The 27494-nt window shown below is 43.7% G+C and overlaps 1 protein-coding gene across 7 annotated transcripts in view; it reads left to right on the forward strand.

Moving 5' to 3' along the window:
• Positions 1–1326: 1326 nt before the first annotated feature.
• The window catches only part of LOC112264585 (PHD finger protein 14), a 107060-nt gene continuing 80892 nt past the window's right edge, over positions 1327–27494 (forward strand). For 5 of the 7 annotated variants that reach the window (XM_024441286.1, XM_024441290.1, XM_024441288.1 and 2 more), the window contains exons 1-13: positions 1327–1434; positions 2153–2269; positions 3424–3738; positions 3836–4278; positions 4904–5051; positions 13282–13441; positions 15413–15524; positions 16193–16330; positions 19046–19192; positions 19694–19869; positions 21494–21600; positions 22031–22137; positions 27230–27325. In XM_024441286.1, coding sequence (XP_024297054.1) covers position 1434; positions 2153–2269; positions 3424–3738; positions 3836–4278; positions 4904–5051; positions 13282–13441; positions 15413–15524; positions 16193–16330; positions 19046–19192; positions 19694–19869; positions 21494–21600; positions 22031–22137; positions 27230–27325 — 2067 coding nt within the window. In that variant the 5' untranslated portion in view covers positions 1327–1433. The remainder of the gene's footprint in view (positions 1435–2152; positions 2270–3423; positions 3739–3835; positions 4279–4903; positions 5052–13281; positions 13442–15412; positions 15525–16192; positions 16331–19045; positions 19193–19693; positions 19870–21493; positions 21601–22030; positions 22138–27229; positions 27326–27494) is intronic. The other 2 variants (XM_024441289.1, XM_024441291.1) reach the window with 1 other exon arrangement.

The raw sequence follows: 27494 nt of genomic DNA on the forward strand, positions 1-27494 counted from the left end.
TGCTGGGGACAATAAAATGCCAATCTAACCTGTTCCATTTTGGCACACAATGCCACAGATGTCTGAAGTTTTGAAGAACTGCAACATTTACCTGGGGGTAACTCTGCAAATAGCACTGCTTGATGATTTAAAAAGTCATAGTCAATCGATTAATAGGTGTCACCTGTTTTCCCCATTAGTCCCTGGGTATGTATTCCTGTGTTCTCTGTTTGTCTGTTGCCAGTTGGTCTTGTCTTGTCAAGTCAACAAGTGTGGTTTTCTGTGCTCTTGCTTTTCCTTATCGCCATTTTTCTAGTCCTCCCGGGTTTTGACCCTTGCCTGCCCTGACTCTGAGCCCGCCTGCCTGACCATTCTGCCTGCCCTGACCTCGAGCCTGCCTGCCATTCTGTATCTCCTGGACTCTGACCTGTTTAAGATATTTTGCCTGTCCATGACCCGTCTCTAGCCTGCCCTTTGGATTATAATAAACATTGAAGAGGAGTAGGACAACATTCCACAGGCCACAATCAACAGCCTGATCAACTCTATGCGAAGGAGGTGTGTCGTGCTGCATGTGGAAAATGGTGGTCACACCAGATACTGACTGGTTTTCTGATCCACGCCCCTACTTTTAAAAAAAAGGTATCTTTGACCAGCAGATGCATATCTGTATTCTCAGTTATGTGAAATCCATAGATTAGGGCCTAATTTATTTATTTTAATTTCCTTATATGAACTGTAACTCAGTAAAATCTTTGAAATCGTTTCATGTTGTGTTTATATTTTTGTTCAGTATAATATGCATCTAACCAACCAGCACCAACACAGTCATGTATGGTCCATCAACAGAAAAAGAAAAGCATCTGGTACCTTCAGGAAGACTTGCTCAGAGAGTTGTTTCTCTACCTACTCACCATCAACTCAGAAATAATCATTCATAAGTTAATATGAATGTCAGAGAATAAGGTTAACGAAGAAGAGGGTACATGAGAGTTGTAGTATTTGTTCCCCCACAACATTCTGCTTAACCCAGATAAAGATATGGTGGTTTTGTTCTATCAGATCTGGTTTTGACAGACAAAATGTTGGTGCCAATGTGACATATTGGCAGGACTTTGGTTTAAAGTAACATCACTGAGGTGTATTTGATCCTATCAAAGAAAATACTGCCTACAATGTTGAACATATTTTTTCATGACTATTGAGGGTTATGGGTTTATGTCAAATGCCATTTAAAAAAAACAACGTATTTGTGTTATCTCATCATACTCTACCCTCGATCATTTACACACGTTTTCTTCATAATCTGAGACACCGTTCGACGGCTACCATGGTTACAACATCACTTTGTGCCGAACGTCACCACTTCTTGTGGCTAACGTTGTGCACATAACATGTTGAGGAGGCGTTCTTTGTGCCATTGTTCAATCAAGTAAAAACGAGAAAACGGATAAAGTGAGTGATAATTTCAATATAAGGAATAATTGACAAAATAAAGTAGTATGCTTTTATGCAGAGAAGCCCACACAATTTGTTTTATTGTCTGAAGATAATAAATACTACTAGCGGGTCGAGTCATTGCTAGCTAGTTGAATGCTGTTTAGCTAACTAGCCAATTTATAAACAATATAGTTATCTACTGAGCTAGCTAATGTTAGTTACATGTTTACTGGACGAGCAATTCCGCTAATGTTACAGTTGTAACTAATAGCTATGTATTTCCATTACCTGTCAAAACGTGTTCCCGAAAGCAGCTAGCGTTAGCATTGTTCCCATAACAATTGAATGGATAATGCTAGCTAGCTAGTTTAGCTAGCTATATCCCTGCAGGTCAGGCTGTGATGCCTGCATAGCAACATGTACTTTACTCTTGTCTCAACCACCACAGCCACTATCATTGTGACTAGTTAGTTATGTGCATTGCTATGATTATCAACACCACGACACCTGCTTGCATAGGCTAGCCTATATTCATATTATATGTCTGATACCGAGATCATGGCAATTACTGCAATATGGCTTTTGATCAGTATAAAATAGCAAAGGAAGGCAATGGCAGCTGAAAATTTGCAGCAAAATCCAATTCATTGTTGATTTGGTTTGTTGAGCGTAGAGGAAGGTGGTGGTACTTCTCTACCATGGCACTGAATCTCCTCTGTTCTCCTCTTCCCAGTGGACCGTGGGTCGAAGCACAGGCAGGTGAAGCCTCTGGCTGCCTCTCTGCTGGACGCCTTAGATTATGACAGCTCAGACGACAGTGATTTCGAAGTGGGAGACGCAGATGCCTCAGGTAACCAACCGCAGTGGGGGTCCTCTTCCATCCACTCCCCCTGTAAATGACACCTTTTCTTCCCCCACACACTCAGTTCATTCCTGTTATGTTCTTCTGTCAGTTCAGATAGAACTGGAGAAGAGAAAGATGGAGCTCAGAATTAATTATTCAAACCAACTTGAAATATACCCAAAAGCAAGGCATGGTTTTCTATTGTTGTTTGTTGCTATTTGGTTGTGTATCCCTTTTAGAAGTTGGCCATCATGGACTACTCATAGTCATGAAGGCTCTATTTAGCTGTGGCTTGAATAGCTTTAAATGACACTTCAATGTCCATCTTTGAGATTTTCCTAGCTGTGATATTCTCCATGTCAACACAGCTTTCAGAAGACTATCTCCACCATTACTTTCTGCCCGGTCCGTCTGTCAGTGCCGCCCCACTCTCAGATGCAGGCATTCCAAGGTTTAGATGAAATCCTCATCACCCTGCTTGTCTGTGTCTTGTAGTGACCTTGTAGAGCGGTGTTTCTCACTGACTCGGCATGATCTAGAGAGGCTGTGGCCGCTGAGGTGATCTCGGGCCTGCCACTCTGCCTGGGCTGGATTTATCACTCTGTTGGCCCTGAGGTCTTCATCCACCCTATCTGAAACACACACACTGAAGCCAGAAGCTGATAATGAGATTCTACAGTACCGTGAACCTCCTGGGCTCTGTGGTGTTGGAGTGTTGGACTCTGGACCTGTCACCTGACACCTTGAAATCCAACAGCTCATGTTAATCTGCATTGCAGATTAGACTACATGATATAATGTTAGAGAGCTGAATTCAACTTTGTTTTTATCACTTAGCAACATGATTTGATCATGTTAATCTTTATTTAAAGTGTCAATACAAATGAGATTAAGACAGCAGACATGCCCTCATTCATACTCCATGTTGAACATGCCCTCATTCATACTCTTATGTTGAACATGCCCTCATTCATACTCTTATGTTGAACATGCCCTCATTCATACTTCATGTTGAACATGCCCTCATTCATACTCCATGTTGAACATGCCCTCATTCATACTCCATGTTGAACATGCCCTCATTCATACTCCATGTTGAACATGCCCTCATTCATACTTCATGTTGAACATGCCCTCTGTCCTTCTCTCCTCTGTTCTAGGGTCAGAGGGTAGTGCCATTGGGAGTGATGAGGAGGGGTCCAAGGAGGAGAGCGCTGCTGAGGACTCTGACAACGACAGCGACTCTGACAACATCGGCTATGCAATGGACGGTGAGGAACAGACCAAGGAACTGACAGGTGACGACACCCCCACAGAGGAAGAGGAGAGGACCAAGGAAGAGCAGCCGTCCTCTGACACTAGCATCACCACCACTAAAGACCCTGCTCAATCAGGGGTGCCCAGGGGCCGACGGAGGAGAGAGGAGAAGGCCTCGGACACAGAGGCTGGGAGTGGAGGAAGTGGGAGTGGCACAGGTAGGCTATGTTTTAAAATGTTTTTGTTACATTCATGTTTTGAAATAATAATATTTTTATAAACGTGAAAAATAAAAACCCTTGAACCTTGATCCAGGTCGTGGTAATGTGGGTAGTGGTAATGCGGTAGTGGTAATGCGGAGGACGGCCACGACACAGGAGCCCAAGAAGTGGAACCTGCGTTGTAAACGCCCCATGCTGGACTTCACCACCATGGAAGAGCTCAACGAGATGGACGACTACGACAGCGAAGACGACAATGACTGGAGGCCCACCTCCGGCAAGAAGAAAGCCAAGACGGCGGCCACTCAGAGAGGAGGAAGCGAGGGAGAGGAGGAGGCGGAGGAGGAAGATGCCGACGGAGGGAGCGGTAGTGAGGATGATGACAACGATGGTGGTGATGATGAAGATGAGAACGAAGAAGGGAGCAGTAGCGACAGTGATAAAGAGGTGAAGAAACCCAATAAGAAAGTGATAAGCAGCAGTGTGTTTGACAAGGAGCTGACCAATGACAGCATGTCACAGGGAAAGAGCAACAAGGTAAACGCAACTTTATGTCCTCTGTATCACACTTTATTGTTCGCAAACTGCCTCTCGCCCTCAGCATTTAGCATGTAGTCCTGAAAGTTGTTAGTGAAGTTTATATAACTCTCTGATCCCTTCATTGGATCCAGTGTGTTAGCCAGCCCAGCGCTGTGTTGCTATGTGCCACAGAGTTATCATATAATCCAATGAGGAGATTGGATGGTATCAGAGTGAGAGAACCACAGAGACTGCTAGAGAGATACAGCTTTGTGTTAGGCTAATCGACTTAGCTTAAGAGTCCATCCGTGTGAATGGGATTTAGCCTACTGCTGTCTATCAATAACGATCTGTGGTCAGATGAGAGGGGAGATTGTGAGAGGCTTTAGATTTAGGACTTGGAGGAACTTTGTTTGCAGAGTCTGGAAACTTTATTTTTTGCGGTCTGTTGTATACAAGCATATTAGAATCACATGTAATAGTGTATTACATTCAGAAACGGAGATGAAGACATTCGAGACCTATACATTCCACCTAGTTAAAAACAGAACATGTGTACAACAGCCGCAATATAGTGTATAAGGGTGCATTGATAATGGTTTTACTGAAACTTTACTGTGTCTCCCACTTCCTGTCTACCCAGGATGCCCTGCTGGAGCGTGCCCAGGCGTGGAGCGCGGTGGCCCAGAGGATGGAACACATCCTGATCTGCTGCGTGTGTCTGGGAGACAACAGCGAGGACGCTGACGAGATCATCCAGTGTGACAACTGTGGTGTGACTGTACACGAAGGTAAGAGATATGTAGCTTTTTCCTGTTTTACTTCTACGGTAAGCACAGGTCAGAAACACAGCTGTTCAGAAGGGCTATAGGAGTACCTTGGTAGCTGTTCAGGTTTGGGTCAGAAGGTTTGTGTTTTTTCTGTAAGGCAGAGATTTAAAGATGAGCTGGTGTTTTGGGTGCCAGGTTGGGTTTTGGTACCATGTTCCATATACCCACAACCAGAAACAAACACTAAATTATCACCACTTCACTGTCTACACCACACCTAAACATAGCAGGGAAACCAGAAAACCAGAAGTGCATTCTCCCCATACAGCTCTGGCTGGGGAACTAACAGACTAACCCTATTCCTCTTCATCTAGCATTATTAGCTCATTGTGTCTCCCTCTGACTGGTTGGAAACAAAATCAATGGCTTCTTAAATCGTGTCTCAGATGTGGCCTTCTCCTCTGGACAGGCGTGGTAACGCTGCCCATGCACACCCCTGAATCAATGTGACAGCGCTAATTTTCAATTACAATCACTTTATTTATTTATTTAGATGTTTTACTGATTTTAAACCACCTATAAATGGAATGCATGCAGGCACAGGGTCTTTCAAGTGCATCCCCACTCTCTCTCTCCGCCTCAGTTCTCATTCTCACCCCAACACAACACACACCTCACACATACACACACACTTATCTCTCCCTCCCTGTGTTAATAAGTGCCTGGTCAAACACTGCATATTCTTGTTCTACTATTCTACAGTGCCACAGAACAAGTTGTGCTCCATAAGAAAATGCAAGACTACAAATGTTTTTGCTTTTACTAACATGCAGCATCTAATTATTTGGGTCCATTTATTCCTAATGTCTTGCTCAATTACAGTTGATGCCAACCACCAAGCAGACTTTCTCCAGGTATTATGAAATGTATTTAATCAGAATTGCACGCATCAGGCAAACGGCTTGTATTACAAGCTTTCCTTTTCTTTCTGTTGCAATGAGAGATGGAGAGGATGCAAGTTTTGAGAGAGAGAGATAAAGGGAGTGGGAGGACTGTAGAAAAGGCACAGTAAGACACGCATAGAGGTTGGAGGACTGTAGAAAAGGCACAGTAAGACATGCATAGAGGTTGGAGGACTGTAGAAAAGGCACAGTAAGACACGCATAGAGGTTGGAGGACTGTAGAAAAGGCACAGTAAGACACGCATAGAGGTTGGAGGACTGTAGAAATGGCACAGTAAGACACGCATAGAGGTTGGAGGACTGTAGAAAAGGCACAGTAAGACATGCATAGAGGTTGGAGGACTGTAGAAAAGGCACAGTAAGACATGCATAGAGGTTGGAGGACTGTAGAAAAGGCACAGTAAGACATGCATAGAGGTTGGAGGACTGTAGAAAAGGCACAGTAAGACACGCATAGAGGTTGGAGGACTGTAGAAAAGGCACAGTAAGACATGCATAGAGGTTGGAGGACTGTAGAAAAGGCACAGTAAGACATGCATAGAGGTTGGAGGACTGTAGGAATGGCACAGTAAGACACGGAGGTTGGAGGACTGTAGAAAAGGCACAGTAAGACATGCATAGAGGTTGGAGGACTGTAGAAAAGGCACAGTAAGACATGCATAGAGGTTGGAGGACTGTAGAAAAGGCACAGTAAGACATGCATAGAGGTTGGAGGACTGTAGAAATGGCACAGTAAGACACGCATAGAGGTTGGAGGACTGTAGAAAAGGCACAGTAAGACATGCATAGAGGTTGGAGGACTGTAGAAAAGGCACAGTAAGACATGCATAGAGGTTGGAGGACTGTAGAAAAGGCACAGTAAGACATGCATAGAGGTTGGAGGACTGTAGAAGAGCAAGAAAGTGACAAGTAGGAACTCTTTCTCCTTCATTAGCCTCACAGGCATTTTCTCCTCCCGTGGTGGAGAGAGGCTGGCAGGTAGGAGTGTTGTGTCCGCCCCCTGACTGAACAGACAGCTGTTCCATACTGAGCACTGCCCCTCCCTCGCAAGCCATTTCTTAGACCCCCCTCTCTTGAGCCAGCAGCACCACAGTGCCAGGCGCCCTGAGGGAGAGGGAGGTTGGTTGATTCAGGAGAGGGTTGGCCCACACGGTTGCCTTCATGTCTCACCTGCAGCTCTGCGCAGCAGCTCAGAAAGTTGACACACACACACACACACATCAAGGCAGAACCTTTAAATTACCCAATTTTCCCCAAGCCTTTATAATCTATCGTCTAGTTAGGCTATAACATGTCATATGCATGGGATGGTGCTGGCATGAAATGGGAATAGCCAGGGCCTTTCTACAGATTCTGTGCCCAGTGACCTACGCACCCTGATGAGAGGAGGGTGAGCTGGTGTTTTGTCAACTCAGGAGTTTCAACTGTAGTGGGAGGAAGAGAGGATGCTGGATGCTAAAGCTATGCATGGATTGTTCTGTTAGCCTTTTTGGCTCCAACTAGCTCATGTTTAGCTCATCGTTTTGCGGTCAAAAGGTGCTGGGTTATCCTCCATCCTCCTCTGGGCTTTAGAGGCACAGTGCTCTTTGTGATGTTCCTGACTCACTATTCTGAGAAAATAAGAGAGTGAGGGTGGAGGGAGAGCAAGGGATTGTAACAGGAAAGAGAGCGAGAAAACTAGGGAGTGACTGTGAGGAAGAGATGAGAGATGAGCTGTCATTATCTGCATTTTGGTTGAGTCGTCCGACCACCTCGTCTCTCTGCTTGACTCCAGAACTCTTTGTTCACATTCCCTCGTTCAGACAGACACTCTCCTCCTCAGACCAGAGGGAAGGAAGGATGGATGAAAGGAGAAGATGCATGAAGTCCAGTGCAGGGGGGGGGGTAGGTAGAGGGTAGAGGGGGAGAGAGAGATCAAAAGCCTTGGAGAGCACAGCAGAGGCTCAGATAGCCAGTTGTCTGTACAGACACAGCCTGTATCTGTCACCGCCCTGCAACCTGCAGACTAGCTGCTTTTGATTAGCATGGGCTATTGTGTGTTGAATGATCACAGACATCATTAACTGCACCGCCATTAAAAAAGCTCTGATTCTTTCTCCCTCTCTGTGTCTCTCTCTCTCTCTGTCTCTCTCTCTCTCTCTCTCTCTCTCTTGCTCTCTGTGTGTCTCTCTCTCGCTCTCTGTGTGTCTCGCTCTCTGTGTGTCTCTCTCTCGCTCTCTGTGTGTCTCTCTCTCGCTCTCTCTCTGTCTCTCTCTCTCTCTCTCTCTCTCTCTGTGTTTCTCTCTCTCAAGCCTAAATGCTCCTTCTAGCTTTTCAGTAGAGAAGACACTCACTTCTTGATTGTTTTTATGTCCCTTTACAATTTCTAGTCTCTTTTGTTTTGCAGTTTTCCTGTTTCAGCAGTGTGCTGGTATCCCAGTGTAATTTTAAAGCAGCGTGGCTGTTAAAATGCTCTCCCCTAATATAAGAACATGACATTGTCATTAATAGGCCTTGCTTGCATCCCAAATGGCACCCTATTCCCTACATAGGGCTCTGGTCAAAAGTAGTGCACTAATAAGGAATAGGGTGCCATTTGGGACATACATCATTCCACCACCAATTAAATCCCTGTGCTATTGATTTCACTCGGCTACCTAACGAGTTCTGGACCGTAAAGTTAATTATTTTCTCAAATGTGCTTAATTCATTTAGGCGCTACTGTTTGGGCTCATTTGTTTAAATGCATATTCAGTAGGAAACTATCTTTAGGAGCGCTGTTTTTTGTTGTCGCTGCGATGGACAGCGACAATGTGTGACTAACTGGTCTGGCGTGTGTCATACCGTAGTACCAGCAGATGACACAGGTCCTCTCTCTCTGACACTCTGACAGTGTCCTTGGGGCCTACTACTGTAAAACAGATCCAATTCAAGGCACAAATCATACACTGTTTCCTTCTATCCCCCTTCACTGTAAGGGTGCTAGTGTATGGCTGCGTGTGAAATGGCACCTCATTTCCTATGTATTGCATTACATTCAACCCGTGGTCCATTTCATATGACATCGTTTAGTCTGTTACAGAACTGTAAAGAGCCTACCCTTCGTACTGTTTGAAGTATAGGCCTGGTAGCTTTAGCATCGTCAATACCCGCTCTTGTTGTTTCTCTGTCACGCAGTCCTCTTAGTAGTGCCATTTGAAGGCAGCCTTGCCTTAGACGAAGTTCATGAAGTTCTTAGTGCTTAGCAGACATATGGCCTTATCCATGGCAGTGAGATGCCTTCTGTACATCCTCCGTATCTCCTGTTATACACCAGGGTAATTATCACATTCATGTGGGTTAAGAGCTCAGCTCAAGGTTAAAAACCATGTTTTCCCTCATGCTGTTTCAACTAACTGCAGAGACCTTAGTGCCTCAAGGGCAGCTCCCGAAGCCCCTGAAATGCATTTAAAGGTCCACACCTTAATAAAATAATGACAAGATGCCAGCCCTGCTACTTGATTTTCTATAATGAGGCTGGAGAAATGTGGCCTAACCACTCTGAAATTCATAGTAAATATCACAGAGTGAGCCTTTAAGTGATCCACAACATATTAAGCTGGTATTGTGTTTATATCCAGTGTTTTCAGATGAATTCAATCCTAGAGGAGAAGTGCAGATGATGAATGAATGAATGGGACCCATAGAAGAAAACAATGCATTGTGAAGCTGCTTATTGACAGTTCATTTTTATTTTAGAAAAAGCGTTGTAATCCATTATCAGGCCTTTGTCAGACGAGAACATTGAATTATACTTATTATTGAATTACTCCACTCTTTCTCCCCCTCTCTGTCTTTCGCTCTCCCTCTCTCTGTCTTCCTTTCAAAACAGGTTTGGAATGTCCAATTGAAATGAAAACGCTATCAAGCCGTAGCAGCCTTTTGGTTTTTCTCCCCCTTACAACGAGGAAATGATTTATTCTATGGTTTACTGGCCATGAGAATGATTGCATTGTTTTTAAAAAGGAGCAGAATAAAGTCATGTTTTGAGAGATCGGTCTCCATCTTATTATGGAGTTTTAATTCAGTGCCGGTGATTTAGAGGAAGACAGCTGGCAGTTGTTTTCTGCTCATTCCATCTGAAAACACACACACACATCTGTCATGAAAACCGTCAATTACATCATATGTAATTGGTGTTATTTAGTGAGATCTGGGCTCTGTGTGTGTGGGTGTTGTCTCTGTGATGCTTCATTTTGCACATAGGCTCTGCTTATATGAGTGCTTTTGAATAGGTCCACTTAATCGTGGAATCGAAAGTGTAACCATTGAGGGAGAAATTGAATTGAACTAATCTAAGAGCATCCACCTTGAAAACGCTGGATGCTGGAGTTTTTATTTCTGGGGGGAGAAAAGGAAATATTTTGACAGGTAGCCACAGAGTGAATAGATGAGATGGAGATTAGAATAGAGGACATTTGACTTAAACCTCATTAGTTAAATGGCAAAAAGATTCTCTTTTCAGACCTGGTTTTACATAGGATATTAGTTTATTGAGTTGTTTTTACCTAGGATATTAGTTTATTAAGTTGTTTTTACATAGGATATTAGTTTATTGAGTTGTTTTTACATAGGATATTAGTTTATTGAGTTGTTTTTACATAGGATATTAGTTTATTGAGTTGTTTTTAAATAGGATATTAGTTTATTGAGTTGTTTTTAAATAGGATATTAGTTTATTGAGTTGTTTTTAAATAGGATATTAGTTTATTGAGTTGTTTTTAAATAGAATATTAGTTTGAGTTGTTTTTACCTAGGATATTAGTTTATTGAGTTGTTTTTACCTAGGATATTAGTTTAAGTTGTTTTTACCTAGGATATTAGTTTATTAAGTTGTTTTTACTTAGGATATTAGTTTATTGAGTTGTTTTTACCTAGGATATTAGTTTATTGAGTTGTTTTTACCTAGGATATTAGTTTATTGAGTTGTTTTTACATAGGATATTAGTTTATTGAGTTGTTTTTAAATAGGATATTAGTTTATTGAGTTTTTACCTAGGATATTAGTTTATTGAGTTGTTTTTACGTAGGATATTAGTTTATTGAGTTGTTTTTAAATAGGATATTAGTTTGAGTTGTTTTTACCTAGGATATTGGTTTATTTAATTGATTAAACAATTAATTAACTGCATGTATGAAGAGACAGCTGTTATGTACATTTCTCACAATATTCAAACAATATTGATTTGTTCGACTTCCATCTGAAATAATTTGTGTCTGAAATCTAAATGAGATGTACTGATGGAACAGTTAAGACTGAAGCAGCATCGATAACACTGAACTGAATTCCCCTTTAATGGCGCTGCTCTGACAGGTGTGTAGGTGTTCTCTCTCCACCTCACTCTCAGGAGGAGGCAGAGATGGACATTATGTTGGGTGTGTTGAGAACCGTACAGAGATGATTAGTGTGACATCGCTGCCAACATGAAAATAGGAACCCATCTCTGCACTGTCAAAATAACTGATTGCTCTCTCACCAAAATGATGTGTGCCTATTAGTTTGATCCTGGGGAAAAAGAAAAACACCCATCTTCATATTAGAACAGATGGAGATTCAGAACCACACACGCACTCATATTCACACTTATATGTTAACACCTAATGTCTTGTAAGCACTACTGCATCCTTCCTTCCTCAGCAGCACCATATACCCAGTGAGACCTTTCATTCACTTTAAAATCGTAATACAGTTCAAATGACTTCTTCTTCTCTTGATTTAGTCAACACTATACCCTACCCCCTATAACCTCTTTAACTGCCAAGCTCGTCATTTGTGACAAGGATAATCTTCACTTGGAGGATTATGAAGCTACCCCGTAGTCATCACTTTTGGTCAGCTTAGCTCACATTAGCCAGCACCCCATGGCTTAGTGCTTCCAGCTTTGTATCTCGGTTCAAAAGGAACATCGGAGATTTGCGGCGACGGTTCAGCCGTAAGTCGGTAAAACCAGCGTGGTTATCGTTCACAGCTCCCGGTTCCCTTGGTTCAAAGCACCAATCACTATTAAGCACCCAACTGTTGCCAGCAGTATTTTCAGTAATATCTTTTTTTTTGTGGAAAATAAACCTTGAGCTATATTGGAGCACCTGGGGACTTAGCCTCTTGCCCTTGCCTACATACTGTGGGGGGAATCATTGAGAAAGGACATTTATTGTAGTTTGTTGTAGTTAAATGTGAGGCAGAGATCGTAGTTTGGAGGTCAGGATGAAGCTCCAGCTGTGTACTCATTGCCCTATTGAAATAATCAGTGCTTGATTGATTGTAATTCTGATTTAGACTTCCTGACCTGGTCATAAATAATCCTGCTGTAAATTGAACCTTTATTTAACTAGGCAAGTCAGTTAATTAAGAACAAATTCTTATTTACAATGACGACCTGGATACAGCAGTACCCTATATAACCCGCCTATTTTCCACACAGACAAACATTGTTTTCAAGCCACTCTAACCTATCTGTTCACTGTGATGCAAAGCAAATGGTCAAAATCAGAGAGCACATATAGAGGACATGTATGCACTGAGAGAAAAAACAACATACAACTGAATAAACATTGCCGTCTAGTGTGGCTTCTCATTGTTTGCCGTCGGTTGGTCGTCTGACTCGACTGATTCCCGAGTGTGGTCCAGAGTGACAAGCATGCAGAGCATGTACAACATAGACGTTTGATTTGTGAGTCTCCCATCGCTCAGAGAGCCTGGAGGCTGGTTGACTGAATTAGGAGCCAGTGTGTTATCTCTCCAATGGAAGGCAGAGAGGCTGATTGCTGCCCTCATTTGTAGCATGGACCACGTTTGGCCAGTGTAATAGCAGCCATAGAAACCGCATCAACGAAAGTAATTGTTTTGGGAACCCTGGAAAAAATATTAGCGTGCTTTGCGTGTGGCTTCTCTCTCTCTCTTAGTCTGAGGCCTCGACAATATGATAAAATATTCCCTCTTAGAACGCTGGAGTAAAAAGTTTTAGAGTAGACTGAAAGCTCTCTGGAGGTTTTAGGGGAAACAAGTAAACACATTGTGTGCTTGTTCTCGGTCCTAGGTGTGACTCACACCTTTTAAGAAGATCCACCACCTTGTTGTTAGACAATGTAATGGATTCTGCAACCCTTACTCTGATAGAGCTATTGCATGATAGATGTATGATAGTTAGTCATTGAATGTTCGCAGCAAACGTAAAAGCTAATGGAATATGTTAACTGTTCTCAGCTACCGATCAGCATTATTGAAAGCACCTCTGACGATGTGACTGACAGACGTTCTACATGTGTTCCAGGTTGCTATGGAGTGGACGGGGAGAGCGATTCCATCATGAGTTCTGCCTCTGAGAACTCTACGGAACCGTGGTTCTGTGATGCCTGCAAGAACGGAGTCACGCCCAACTGTGAGCTCTGCCCCAATCAGGACGGGATCTTCAAAGAGACTGACGCTGGGAGGTGGGCCATGATTCTACACACAGATTTTATGATTTTTCACATGATTTAATTTGCTCATTTGGGTGAATTACATTGGACCAATCACGCACACTCTTGAAATTGCAATCAACACACTATAGGAATTGCCTACACTATAGGAATTGCCTACTCTATAGGAATTGCCTTCAACCACATCAACAAAAGTAGTTGGCCGTTAATGGCAATTCATTGTAGGCGACCTAAAGCCTCTCTCCATTTAAATTGTGCATGCATTCAGCTTTGGAGAAAGTATAGCAGGTGGAGAGAGGGAAAGAGAAGAGAGGGAAGACCGGGAGAGAGAGAATGAGAGGGAGGGTTAGGGGAAGAAAAAGAGAGAAGGGTAGGGAATGGAGAGAGGGAAAGAAGGCAAGTGAGGGAAGAAGAGAAAGATAGGAGGGGGGAGAAAAAGAGAGGAGAGACAGTGAGGGATAGAGAGAGAGAAAGTGTGTTATGTGAAGCGTGGAGACTCCAGCCACGCTGTCGCTGATAAGGCTCCTCAGCCAGCCTGCACCCGAATTTACTACTTCACTAGAGCATGAAAAACACAGCAAATTAAACTGTGGAGCGCTCGCTTGCTTGCTGGAGATGGATATCTTTATATTGGACTTCGGATTCTCGTCCCCAAAGTCCGCATGTGAAAATGTGTCACACCAAACTGATGCTCAGTCAGAGAGTGTGGCTTGGGCTGCTGAAATCAACTACTGAAGTTTTAAAAGCTTTTTAAGTGTTTAAGTGATTCATTTCTGTTCATTATCTGAGTGAAGTTTTCATATTTTGCTATGTTTACATTTTCAAATTTTGCAGTACCTAATTTAATAGAGCTTTGTCAGCACACATTTACTTGTATAACTTAAAGATGCTTTATAAAGGTTTTGTATAATTTCAGCCAGTAGTGTACAACGTCATACATTTCATATTATATGTTACGTCCTGCAAAAAAAAAATATATATATAGTACCAGTCAAAAGTTTGGACACACCTACTCATTCAAGGGTTTTTCTTTCTTTTTACTATTTTCTACATTGTAGAATAATAGTGAAGACATAACAACTATGAAATAACACACAACACAAAATATATTTTAGATTTTATGTTCTTCAAAGTAGCCACCCTTTGTCTTGATTACAGCTTTGCACACCCTTGACATTATCTCAACCAGCTTCACGAGGAATGCTTTTCCAACACTCTTGAAGGAGTTCCCACAAATGCTGAACTCTTGTTGGCTGCTTTTCCTTCACTCTGTGGTCCAACTCATCCCAAACCATCTCAGTTGGGTTGAGGTCGGGTAATTGTCAAATTCATGGTCAAATAGCCCGTACACAGCCTGGAGGTGTGTTTTGGGTCATTGTCCTGTTGAAAAACAAATTATAGTCTAACTAAGCGCAAACCAGATGGGATGGCTTATCACTGCAGAATGCTGTGGTAGCCATGATGGTTAATTGTTCCTTGAATTTTAAATAAATCAAGACAGTGTCAAGTAATGATGGACTGTTGTTTCTCTTTTGCTTATTCGAACTGTTCTTGCTATAATATGGACTTGGTCTTTTACCAAATAGGGCTATCTTCTGTTTATCACCCCGACCTTGTCACAACACAACTGATTGGCTCAAATGCATTGGCTCAAATGCAAGAAGGAAAGAAATTCCACAAATTAACTGTTAAAAAGGCACACCTGTTAATTGAAATGCATTCCAGGTGATTACCTCATGAAGCTGGTTGAGAGAATACCAAGAGTATGCAAAGCTGTCGTCAATGCAAGGGGTGGCTACTTTTGAAGAATTTTGGTTACTACATATGTGTTATTTCATAGTTTTGATGTCTGCACTATTATTCTACAATGTAGAAAATAGTAAAAACAAAGAAAAACCATTGAATGAGTAGGTGTAGTAGGCACATGCTTCAAATAGCGCCTTTGCTAATGTATCCTTGTTTCTTTTCATGTGTATTTTCTAGATGGGTCCATGTGGTTTGTGCGCTCTACGTCCCTGGTGTAGCGTTTGGGGACATTGATAAACTACGACCAGTGACTCTCACAGAGATGAATTACTCCAAGTATGGGGCCAAGGCAAGTACAAATGACATGTTTTTATATGTTTCAAAGAATAAAGATGATGTAAATCGTGTGGAACAAAATCAATCCATATTACTTCCAACATGCTTTTTCACAGTGGAAGACTGAGGAATGGGTTTTAGATTTTTGGACTCCCTGTTTTTGACAACACAGACAATAGACTTCCGTTGTCTGTGATGAATTAGTCTGGTTTATGAGGAGCAGCACAGTTAAGACAGTAATAAAATGACTCTTGTGTGGTTAGTTTCTGTCAAACTTTACATCCAACTATACAATCAGTGGAGTGATCAATCAGTGGAGTCACTCTGACATTCATTCTAGATAGAACCCTTTTGAGGGTCACTAAGCCAATAGAAGACTTTTGTGGAGGAGAATGATTTTTAGAAGCACTTGAAAAGGCTTCCTGCTGTGGTTCACGGCCTTTTCAAACGGAAAATGAATTGCTGCTGGAAGACTGGTATTACTATATTTGTGAGGAGAATAATTAAAGCATTTGCAATTTTCTCCATGTGGTCACTTTGTTTGTTTGATTGAACTGAGGGAAGTCATTGTCGAAGGTTTCTGAACCTTTTATGGTCTCCTTTGTCCCTGAGTGCAGTTTCTGAGCTCTCTATTGCATAAATGGGGTTTCTGACCAATGTTTTTGCTTCCTCTGTGTCCAGGAGTGCAGTTTCTGCGAGGACACCCGGTTCGCCCGGACAGGCGTGTGTATCAGTTGTGATGCTGGCATGTGCCGATCCTACTTCCATGTGACCTGTGCTCAGAGGGAGGGGCTTCTCTCCGAGGCAGCTGCGGAAGAGGTAAGAGAAGAAAACAGGACATGAATCATGTGACCCTGTGTTTTTTTTTTTTTTGTCAAATTCCTCACATATGGTGTCAGAAGTGGGATTTTATTAAATCTCAGTCTGTTTTCAAAGACCCTGTTATGCGTTTCAACAACATAGCGGGGGTGAGGATGTTCTTAGAGCAGGATAACCATCAGATCACAGTTTCCAGACCTCCCATCAGTAGCCTTAATTCATCTGATCAATTGATTGACTTCCTTACTTGGAATCAGTTTGTCAATGAGACAGTAAGGTATTCATTTACTGTAAGTTCCTCTGGTCCCAAACGAGTAGTCCTTTAAAACAGTCTCTAAAACTGGCCCTGGCTCCTACACCAACCTCCTGCTTACATGGAAATTGTAATGACAAATCTAAGTCTGTATAAGTCTGTACACTATAACGGTCTGGTTATAGTTAGTATTCAGGATCCTTCTGCAGTGCAGCTCATATGCGAATCGCCTCACTTATTTCGGCGGCATAAAGGTGGCCGGCGCACCGATAAACCCAGCCGGCGCACCGATAAACCCAGCCCAGAAAGTGCCTACTCACCGTTATCCACTTAATCCAGTGAGCTGTGGCAAAGGGCCCCTATCAACAGGTGAAGCCTCTGATAAAATCCGCCGAAACACCTTAAGCCTAAACGGTTCTAGGGGAGCCAGGGGCCTGCCTGGGAAATGGCCGGCGGGTTTTGTAGTGTGTTTTATCCCTATGACGGAGGATGAAGAGGAAAGAGCGAGATGAATGTTTTAGGACCTTGAAGGTGAGCTGTATGGTTGTTGTGGATATGGAATATAATTAAGAAATACAGGCTATTATTGTAATTCACTGTTTTCTTACCTGGAATTTGGAAGACCATTACTGAGAAAAAAATCCCCATCGCCATACTCCGTTGTAGGAATAAGATGCACTCTTCTTCACCAGTGAGCACAGTTCATCACTCTATGGGAGCACTACATTGATGTTATTTTGATATCGGATAACAATGAAACCATTAGTATTTGTTAGTTTCTAATTCTCAGAGTAAAAACTCTACAGACACTATGAAAGCTTAACCAAGTTTATTCTTCCCAGAGGGTCAATACAGCTGCATTAGACAAAACATGTTTCCACCAACACTAGTATATATATATATATATATATATATATATATATATATATATATATATATATATATATATATACTATATATACTCAATTTAGATGCACTCTTCCTCTCCAACCCTTACATCTGTTATGGTTTGACAGGAAGACAAAGTGATGGGGTAATAAACCATTCCTTCTCACTTAAGGTGACCTGACCTCAACCCCCTTGATGTCTAATCCAAAGTTCTCCACCCGTTTCACCTATAGCACTCCCTTAAAACCACTTAGGATAGGGGATGGTTGCGTCCCACTTGGGCAAAAAAACAGGGAAAATGCAGCGTGGCAAATTCATTTAAAAAAAATCTAAATCAAACTTTCATTAAATCACACATGTAAGATACTCAATTAAAGCTACACTCGTGAATCCAGCCAACATGTCAGATTTTAAAAAGGCTTTTCAGCCAAAGCATAAGAAGCTATTATCTGATGATAGCACAATAGTAAACAAAGAGAGTAGCATATTTCAACCCTGCAGGCGCTACACAAAACGCAGAAATAAAATATAAACCACCTTACCTTTGACGAGCTTCTTTTGTTGGCACTCCAATATGTCCCATAAACATCACAAATGGTCCTTTTGTTCGATTAATTCCGTCCATATATATCCAAATGTCCATTTATTTGACGCGTTTGATCCAGAAAAAAACAGCTTCCAAAAAACTCAACGTCACCACAAAATATTTCAAAAGTTGCCTATAAACTTTGCCAAAATATTTCAAAATACTTTTGTAATACAACTTTAGGTATTTTTAAATGATCAAATTGTAGACGGGTCTATCTGTGTTCAATACAGGAAGATAACAAACCATGCTACTTTTCACGTCTTGCGCACTCTCAACAGTGTTACCCAGTTCCTAGATGGCCTACTTCTTCATTGCACAAATGAATAACCACAACCAAATTCCAAACACTGGTGACATCCAGTGGAAGCGGTAGGAACTGAAAACAGGTTCCTAAGAAATATCATTTGCCAATGAGAAGTCAGTGAACAGACAGAGACCAAAAAATAAAAATTCTGAACGGTTAGTCCTCTGGGTTTTGCCTGCTATATAAGTTCTGTTATACTCACAGACATGATTCAAACAGTTTTAGAAACTTCAGAGTGTTTTCTATGCAAATCTACTAATAATATGCATATCTTATATTCCTGGCATGAGTAGCAGGAAGTCGAAATTGGGCATGTGATTTCTCCAAAAGTGAAAATGCTGCCCCCTATACCTTAAGAAGTTAACTGCCTCCCGTCCATCCAGCACATTCCAAAGCCATCTGGCTCCTACAGATAACCATTGATGTAAAAAAAAAAAAAAACAGTCTCTATCACTCCTCAGGTACTATAGTATTACTTCTGATGTATCATGTCTCTAGTATAACAGTGTTCCATGTTTAACCCAGAATCTAACATGTTATTTTGAATGTAATTGACTGTATTTTACACAGGGAAATTGATCTCTCGACTTAAGAGTGCTGAAAGGCATGGCATACACGGTACACAAGGAACAATGTTGACATGTGGTCGATCGTGTTTTGAACACGTGTGTGTTTCCCCAGGACATAGCCGATCCCTTCTTTGCGTACTGTAAGCAGCATGCGGACCGCTATGACAGGAAGTGGAAGAGGAAGAACTACCTGGCTCTCCAGTCCTACTGCAAGGCGTCTCTACAGGACAAAGAGAAGCAGCTGGCCCCCGAGGCACAGGTGAGAGGTCAAGACTGGCTCAGACTCACACTGTAAATAAATAGAAATGCTTGTCAGTGTTTGCGTCATTGATTCTTGTACATAGAACAATGACCTGTCTTCGACAGTAAGTTATCCATATATCACTTATTTACTTTTATTTTACATTTACATTTGACATTTTAATCATTTATCAGACGCTCTTATGCAGAGCGACTTACAGTAGTGAGTGCATAAATGTTGGTACTTTTTCATACTGGTCCCTCATGGGAATTGAACTCATAACCCTGGCATTGCAAGCTCCATGTTCTACCAACTGAGCCAGGCAGGAGTGAATTGAAGGAGAACCCAGCAGCAACAATCTGGGGAGGTTTTAAGTTGTAATTTCTGCGTCTAAGATGGCGTCCTATTCCCTATATAGTGCACTCCTTTTGACCAGGACCTATAGGGAATAGAGTACCATTTGGGACGCAGTCAAACTGTCATTAGATAATGAAGTGTGTGTTTTTTTGTGTTGTGTTGAACCCCTGGCAGGCCCGTATTACCACCCGGCTGCAGCAGTACCGGTCCAGGGCAGAGCTGTCCCGTAACACCCGGCCCCAGGCCTGGGTCCCCCGGGAAAAGCTGCCGCGACCCCTGACCTCCAGCGCCTCCGCCATCAGGAAACTCATGAGGAAGGCTGAGCTCATGGGCATCAGGTAGGAGTTAAAACCTATTAATTGATCCAACTCTTTTATTTTAATTTTCGCCTAAAAGTGTCATACCCAAATCTAACTGCCTGTAGCTCAGGACCTGAAGCAAGGATATGCATATTATTGATACCATTTGAAAGGAAACACTTTGAAGTTTGTGGAAATGTGAAATTAATGTAGGAGACTATAACACATTAGATCTGGTAAAATATAATACCATCATCTTTGAAATGCAAGAGAAAGGCCATAATGTATTATTCCAGCCCAGGCGCAATTTAGATTTTGACCAATAGATGGCAGCAGTGTATGTGCAAAGTGTTAGACTGATCCAATGAACCATTGTATATCTGTTCAAAATGTTGTGTCAAGACTGCCCAAATGTGCCTAATTGGTTTATTTATACATTTTTAAGTTCAAAACTGTGCACTCTCCTCAAACAATAGCATGGTATTATTTCACTGTAATAGCTACTGTAAATTGGACAGTGCAGTTAGATTAACAAGAATTTAAGCTTTCTGCCCATATCAGATATGTCCTGGGTAATTTTAATGTTACTTACAACCTCATGCTTATCACATTAGCCTACGTTAGCTTAACCGTCCCGTGGGGGGGACATCGTTCCTGAAGAGGATTTATGTCTGCGGGAAAAGACAGTGTTCAGATCGACCAATAGCTGAGGTGTAGCCCAAATGTAGAATTTACTAGGGTTGTGCCAACATGGCAGTACTCATATTCATAATCGTATCCTTAAATTGACAGTTGATATTCGGATCGGATGATACTCGTGATAGGAAAAAACGTGTTTTATTATGCCTAAATAGGTATTGGCAAAATACCTCCCTGCATGTTCTCACTGAAAAAAAGCTGCAAATTAGGAGCAGTGCCCGGAGGAGTGTGTGTGTGTGTGTGTGTGTCTGTGTGTGTGTGTCTGTGTGTGTGTCTGTGTCCTCAACGTGCAGTGGACCATCAAGTTTGCTGTCACTCAGTCAGAATGTGCATCAGTTTATTGCATCAGTTTATCAGCATATTTTTTCCCTACCCTTGCCCCAATTTTGAGAGATTATGCACATTGATAGCTTGATAGCAAATGTTCTCACCATGTGATTTATCATAGTAGCAGGCAGCAGCAATCTAAATCATCAGACTGAAAACATGCAAGGTAAAGTTAAAATAAAGGTTAAATAAAAAATGTAAAAATAAAGTAATCCAGTGAAATTATCCAATCAGAGCAGCAGGATCAACGTACAGCACGCCCTTCTATTTACAGACAGACAAACTAGCCAGTTGAGTAATTTAGACTACACACATGACTGAATCAAAGACAGTATCTGAATGACATGAGAAAGATGCTTGCTGGCAGCGAAAATAACTGTTTTTCCAATCACGGATAATAACAAAAAATACTCCGATCATAATCGTATCCATAAATTGGCCAAATCAGTTACAATACTCGTTTTGTCCGACTACTCGGCACACCCCTAGAATTCACAAAGATTAGTTTTAACTGGAAGTGCGAGAGCTGCACCTTTTTCCCCTCATCAGGGAGGGGCTTAGAGGTTAGAGAGGTGGACCGGCAACCAGAGGGTTGTCGGTTCAAATCCCGGGTCTGCCCTGTTTTTCTCTTCTTCAGCACGGACATCTTCCCCGTAGACACGTCAGACATCAGCGCCAGTGTGGACGGACGCAGGAAACACAAGCAGCCCGCCCTCACTGCAGACTTCGTCAACTATTACCTGGGTGAGCAGGGAAACCATCTGACGGAGGGCGACATAGACTTACATTACCAACCTAATACACGATTATACTTCATGTTGTTACTAAACGTGAACTGTCTTTGAGAGTCTGTGCCAGAGTTCTATAGGCTCTCAGCATGCATCCCTGGAAAAAAATACATTTTCTCCCCCAAAAGGAATGATGATGATGCCATTGCCAGATGTGTGTTTGCGGGTGTGCGTGAATGTGTGCGCTCGCACGTGTTTGTGTGACGACACAGCGTGCCAGTAACCTTGAACAACATCCCCTAGCTATCTCCCATCAGATCAGTACACCCTGTTTCTCATGTGCCTTTTCCTGTATATAGATGGAGATAGATTGGGATCGGTCCTATTGATGTGTGTGTATAGATTGGGATGGTGGTTTATTGATTGGTGTCCTTATTGCTATGCAGAGAGGAACATGAAGATGGTGCAGATCCAGGACAATATCTCTGAGCAGAAGAGCCTCAAAGACAAGCTGGAGAGTGAGCAGGAGAAGCTGCACGTCGACTACAACAAGGTTAGTAGGGGTACAAGCCTTAAAAACTACCGTGAAAAAATGCTTGCTTGACTGCTCTGTGGTAGTAGACACGGCCAGGGAGATGGTGGACAAAATGTTAATCCATACTGTTATCAACCAGTCACTAGGGGTTTACCAGTGATTCTCCAGCAGCGTTGCTCTGAGTCCTCACACTGAAGCTGTGCTATGTCTTTGTACGACATGGCCTCTGGTCTTCAGAAACACAGACAGTGCGTCATTCATAAACCGACAATGACACATTAACCACTGTTTTACTACATACCGTGAAAAATGGCATTTTAAGAGCGTTCTTGTTCCTCCTCCGTCTAGCTCTCGCCATCTCTCATCTCTGTCTCTCGCTCTATCCATCTCGTTCTCCCTCAATCTCTTGTCCATTGCCTTTTCTCTCTCTCGCTCTGTCTCTCCATCTACCTCCTTTCATCTGTCCTCCCCATGTGACCTGGGTACGGTGGCGCAGGGCAGCTTCGCTCCATCAGGCCCGATGAAGAAGGGAATAAAATAGCGGAGTAAAAGTCAGAGGAGTTAATGTTGCGTTCAGTCTTTCTGCCACACGTATTAGGCGTTATTAATGGAGTGTGTGTTGCTAATTGCACCGCTCGACTTGCTTTTACATGGAGATGGAAAGAGAAAAACAGAGAAGGAGCGAGAAGCGGCCCTGGGAGAGATGGAGAAACACAGAGAGGGAAAGAGGGAGAAGTGGCCCTGGGAGAGATGGAGAAACACAGAGAGGGAAAGAGGGAGAAGTGGCCCTGGGAGAGATGGAGAAACACAGAGAGGGAAAGAGGGAGAAGTGGGAGAGATGGAGAAACACAGAGAGGGAAAGAGGGAGAAGCGGCCCTGGGAGAGATGGAGAAACACAGAGAGGGAAAGAGGGAGAAGCGGCCCTGGGAGAGATGGAGAAACACAGAGAGGGAAAGAGGGAGAAGCGGCCCTGGGAGAGATGGAGAAACACAGAGAGGGAAAGAGGGAAAAGTGGCCCTGGGAGAGATGGAGAAACACAGAGAGGGAAAGAGGGAGAAGTGGCCCTGGGAGAGATGGAGAAACACAGAGAGGGAAAGAGGGAGAAGCGGCCCTGGGAGAGATGGAGAAACACAGAGAGGGAAAGAGGGAGAAGCGGCCCTGGGAGAGATGGAGAAACACAGAGAGGGAAAGAGGGAGAAGTGGCCCTGGGAGAGATGGAGAAACACAGAGAGGGAAAGAGGGAAAAGTGGCCCTGGGAGAGATGGAGAAACACAGAGGGAAAGAGGGAGAAGTGGCCCTGGGAGAGATGGAGAAACACAGAGAGGGAAAGAGGGAGAAGCGGCCCTGGGAGAGATGGAGAAACACAGAGAGGGAAAGAGGGAGAAGTGGCCCTGGGAGAGATGGAGAAACACAGAGAGGGAAAGAGGGAGAAGCAGAGATGGAGAAACACAGAGAGGGAAAGAGGGAGAAGCGGCCCTGGGAGAGATGGAGAAACACAGAGAGGGAAAGAGGGAGAAGCGGCCCTGGGAGAGATGGAGAAACACAGAGAGGGAAAGAGGGAGAAGCGGCCCTGGGAGAGATGGAGAAACACAGAGAGGGAAAGAGGGAAAAGTGGCCCTGGGAGAGATGGAGAAACACAGAGAGGGAAAGAGGGAGAAGTGGCCCTGGGAGAGATGGAGAAACACAGAGAGGGAACTGGGAGAGATGGAGAAACACAGAGAGGGAAAGAGGGAGAAGCGGCCCTGGGAGAGATGGAGAAACACAGAGAGGGAAAGAGGGAGAAGTGGCCCTGGGAGAGATGGAGAAACACAGAGAGGGAAAGAGGGAGAAGTGGCCCTGGGAGAGATGGAGAAACACAGAGAGGGAAAGAGGGAGAAGCGGCCCTGGGAGAGATGGAGAAACACAGAGAGGGAAAGAGGGAGAAGCTGGGAGAGATGGAGAAACACAGAGAGGGAAAGAGGGAGAAGCGGCCCTGGGAGAGATGGAGAAACACAGAGAGGGAAAGAGGGAGAAGGATAATTAAGATTAGAAGTCCCTGACAAGGGGGGGTGTTTGGAGGAGAATGTAGACTCAGTCATCTCTGGGAGATAATGTGAGGTGTTAGTGAACGTTTTCCTTTCACCTCCTCTGGCAGAGCTGATTAAGTAAAGTCCAGAGAGAGGTGGAGAAAGAGGGGGAGGAAGAGAGGGAAGGAGCCAGACAGAGTAATGGAGAAAGAGAGGGGGAGGAAGAGAGAGGAGACAGACAGAGAAATGGAGAAAGAGAGGGGGAGGAAGAGAAAGGAGTCAGACAGAATTACAGAAAGATGGAGAGGAAGAGAGAAGGAGACAGACAGAGAATTACAGAGAGATGGAGGGGGGAGAAGGAGACAGACAGACAGAGAATTACAGAGAGATGGGGGGGAGGAAGAGAGAGGAGGAGTCAGACAGACAGAATTACAGAGAGGTGGAGAGGAAGAGACAGAGAAATGGAGAGGAAGAGACAGACAATTACAGAGAAATAGAGAGGGAGGGAGAGGGAGAAGGAGACAGAGAATTACAGAGAGATGGAGAGGAAGAGACAGGAGACAGACTGACAGACAGAGAATTACAGAGAGATGGAGGGGGAGGGAGAAGGAGACAGACAGACAGAGAATTACAGAGAGATGGAGAGGAAGAGACAGGAGACAGACTGACAGAGAATACAGAGAGATAGAGGGGGAGACAGAAGGAGACAGAGAGATGGAGAGGAAGAGACAGAAGGAGACAGGCAGACAGAGAATTACAGAGCGATAGAGGGGGAGGAAGAGGGAGAAGGAGACAGACAGACAGAGAGATGGAGAGGAAGAGACAGAAGAAGACAGAGAGATGGAGAGGAAGAGACAGAAGGAGACAGACAGACAGAGAGATGGATAGGAAGAGACAGAAGGAGACAGGCAGACAGAGAGATGGAGAGGAAGAGACAGAAGGAGACAGACAGACAGAGAGATGGAGAGGAAGAGACAGAAGGAGACAGGCAGACAGAGAGATGAGGAAGAGACAGAAGGAGACAGAGAGATGGAGAGGAAGAGACAGAAGGAGACAGAGAGATGGAGAGGAAGAGACAGAAGGAGACAGACAGACAGAGAGATGGAGAGGAAGAGACAGAAGGAGACAGAGAGATGGAGAGGAAGAGACAGAAGGAGACAGGCAGACAGAGAGATGGAGAGGAAGAGACAGAAGGAGACAGAGAGATGGAGAGGAAGAGACAGAAGGAGACAGACAGACAGAAGATGGAGAGGAAGAGACAGAAGGAGACAGAGAGATGGAGAGGAAGAGACAGAAGGAGACAGGCAGACAGAGAGATGGAGAGGAAGAGACAGAAGGAGACAGAGAGATGGAGAGGAAGAGACAGAAGAAGACAGAGAGATGGAGAGGAAGAGACAGAAGGAGACAGACAGACAGAGAGATGGATAGGAAGAGACAGAAGGAGACAGGCAGACAGAGAGATGGAGAGGAAGAGACAGAAGGAGACAGAGAGATGGAGAAGAAGAGACAGAAGAAGACAGACAGAGAGATGGAGAGGAAGAGACAGAAGGAGACAGACAGAGAGATGGAGAGGAAGAGACAGAAGAAGACAGACAGAGAGATGGAGAGGAAGAGACAGAAGGAGACAGAGAGATGGAGAGGAAGAGACAGAAGAAGACAGACAGAGAGATGGAGAGGAAGAGACAGAAGGAGACAGACAGAGAGATGGAGAGGAAGAGAGAAGAAGACAGACAGAGAGATGGAGAGGAAGAGACAGAAGAAGACAGACAGAGAGATGGAGAGGAAGAGACAGAAGAAGACAGACAGAGAGATGGAGAGGAAGAGACAGAAGGAGACAGACAGACAGACAGAGAGATGGAGAGGAAGAGACAGAGAGATGGAGAGGAAGAGACAGAAGAAGACAGACAGAGAGATGGAGAGGAAGAGACAGAAGAAGACAGACAGAGAGATGGAGAGGAAGAGACAGAAGGAGACAGAGAGATGGAGAGGAAGAGACAGAAGAAGACAGACAGAGAGATGGAGAGGAAGAGACAGAAGGAGACAGACAGAGAGATGGAGAGGAAGAGACAGAAGGAGACAGACAGAGAGATGGAGAGGAAGAGACAGAAGAAGACAGACAGAGAGATGGAGAGGAAGAGACAGAAGAAGACAGACAGAGAGATGGAGAGGAAGAGACAGAAGAAGACAGACAGAAAGATGGAGAGGAAGAGACCGAAGGAGACAGAGAGATGGAGAGGAAGAGACAGAAGAAGACAGACAGAGAGATGGAGAGGAAGAGACAGAAGAGACAGACAGAGAGATGGAGAGGAAGAGACAGAAGAAGACAGACAGAGAGATGGAGAGGAAGAGACAGAAGAAGACAGACAGAGAGATGGAGAGGAAGAGACAGAAGGAGACAGACAGAGAGATGGAGAGGAAGAGACAGAAGAAGACAGACAGAGAGATGGAGAGGAAGAGACAGAGAGATGGAAGGAAGAGACAGAAGAAGACAGACAGAGAGATGGAGAGGAAGAGACAGAAGAAGACAGACAGAGAGATGGAGAGGAAGAGACAGAAGGAGACAGAGAGATGGAGAGGAAGAGACAGAAGAAGACAGACAGAGAGATGGAGAGGAAGAGACAGAAGGAGACAGACAGAGAGATGGAGAGGAAGAGACAGAAGAAGACAGACAGAGAGATGGAGAGGAAGAGACAGAAGGAGACAGACAGAGAGATGGAGAGGAAGAGACAGAAGAAGACAGACAGAAAGATGGAGAGGAAGAGAGAAGGAGACAGAGAGATGGAGAGGAAGAGACAGAAGAAGACAGACAGAGAGATGGAGAGGAAGAGACAGAAGGAGACAGACAGAGAATTACAGTACTTGAGATTCACATCCAGTTAATAATACTCACCTCTTCTCCTCCTCTCATCTCTCTGAGGAGCTTCACGTCTTATCTATTGTCTGTCTTCAAATATAGACATGACAGGTGTTTTTACGTGTGTGTGTCCTTTGATGTTTCTCTTTGTATGAGTATGTAAGGGGGAGTACAAGGGTATGTGTGTGCATCTCTCTCTCACACTCACACATACACACAACATAACCTGTCTGTCTCTCCCTTTCTGTAGCTGTGTGAGTCTCTGGAGGACCTGCAGAATGTCAACGGTGTTCTGAGGAGTGAGGGCCAGGTCATATGGACCATGCTGGGAGGAATCCTAGGACAGGTCTGTTAATATCACACCACTTTCTCCTCTTCCTCCCCTCCTTCCCTCTTCCTCCTCTGTCCACTTTCTCATTCTCCTCCTATCTTTCTTTTTGAATGTTTATTCGTGAGTTGGCAACCCTCCCACTAAACCAAGCTCCAGCACCGGTCCTTCGTTTGTTGTTTCCTCA

Source organism: Oncorhynchus tshawytscha, linkage group LG13 (genome assembly GCF_018296145.1).
Source record: "Oncorhynchus tshawytscha isolate Ot180627B linkage group LG13, Otsh_v2.0, whole genome shotgun sequence".
In the NCBI taxonomy this organism is placed as follows: Eukaryota; Metazoa; Chordata; class Actinopteri; order Salmoniformes; family Salmonidae; genus Oncorhynchus; species Oncorhynchus tshawytscha.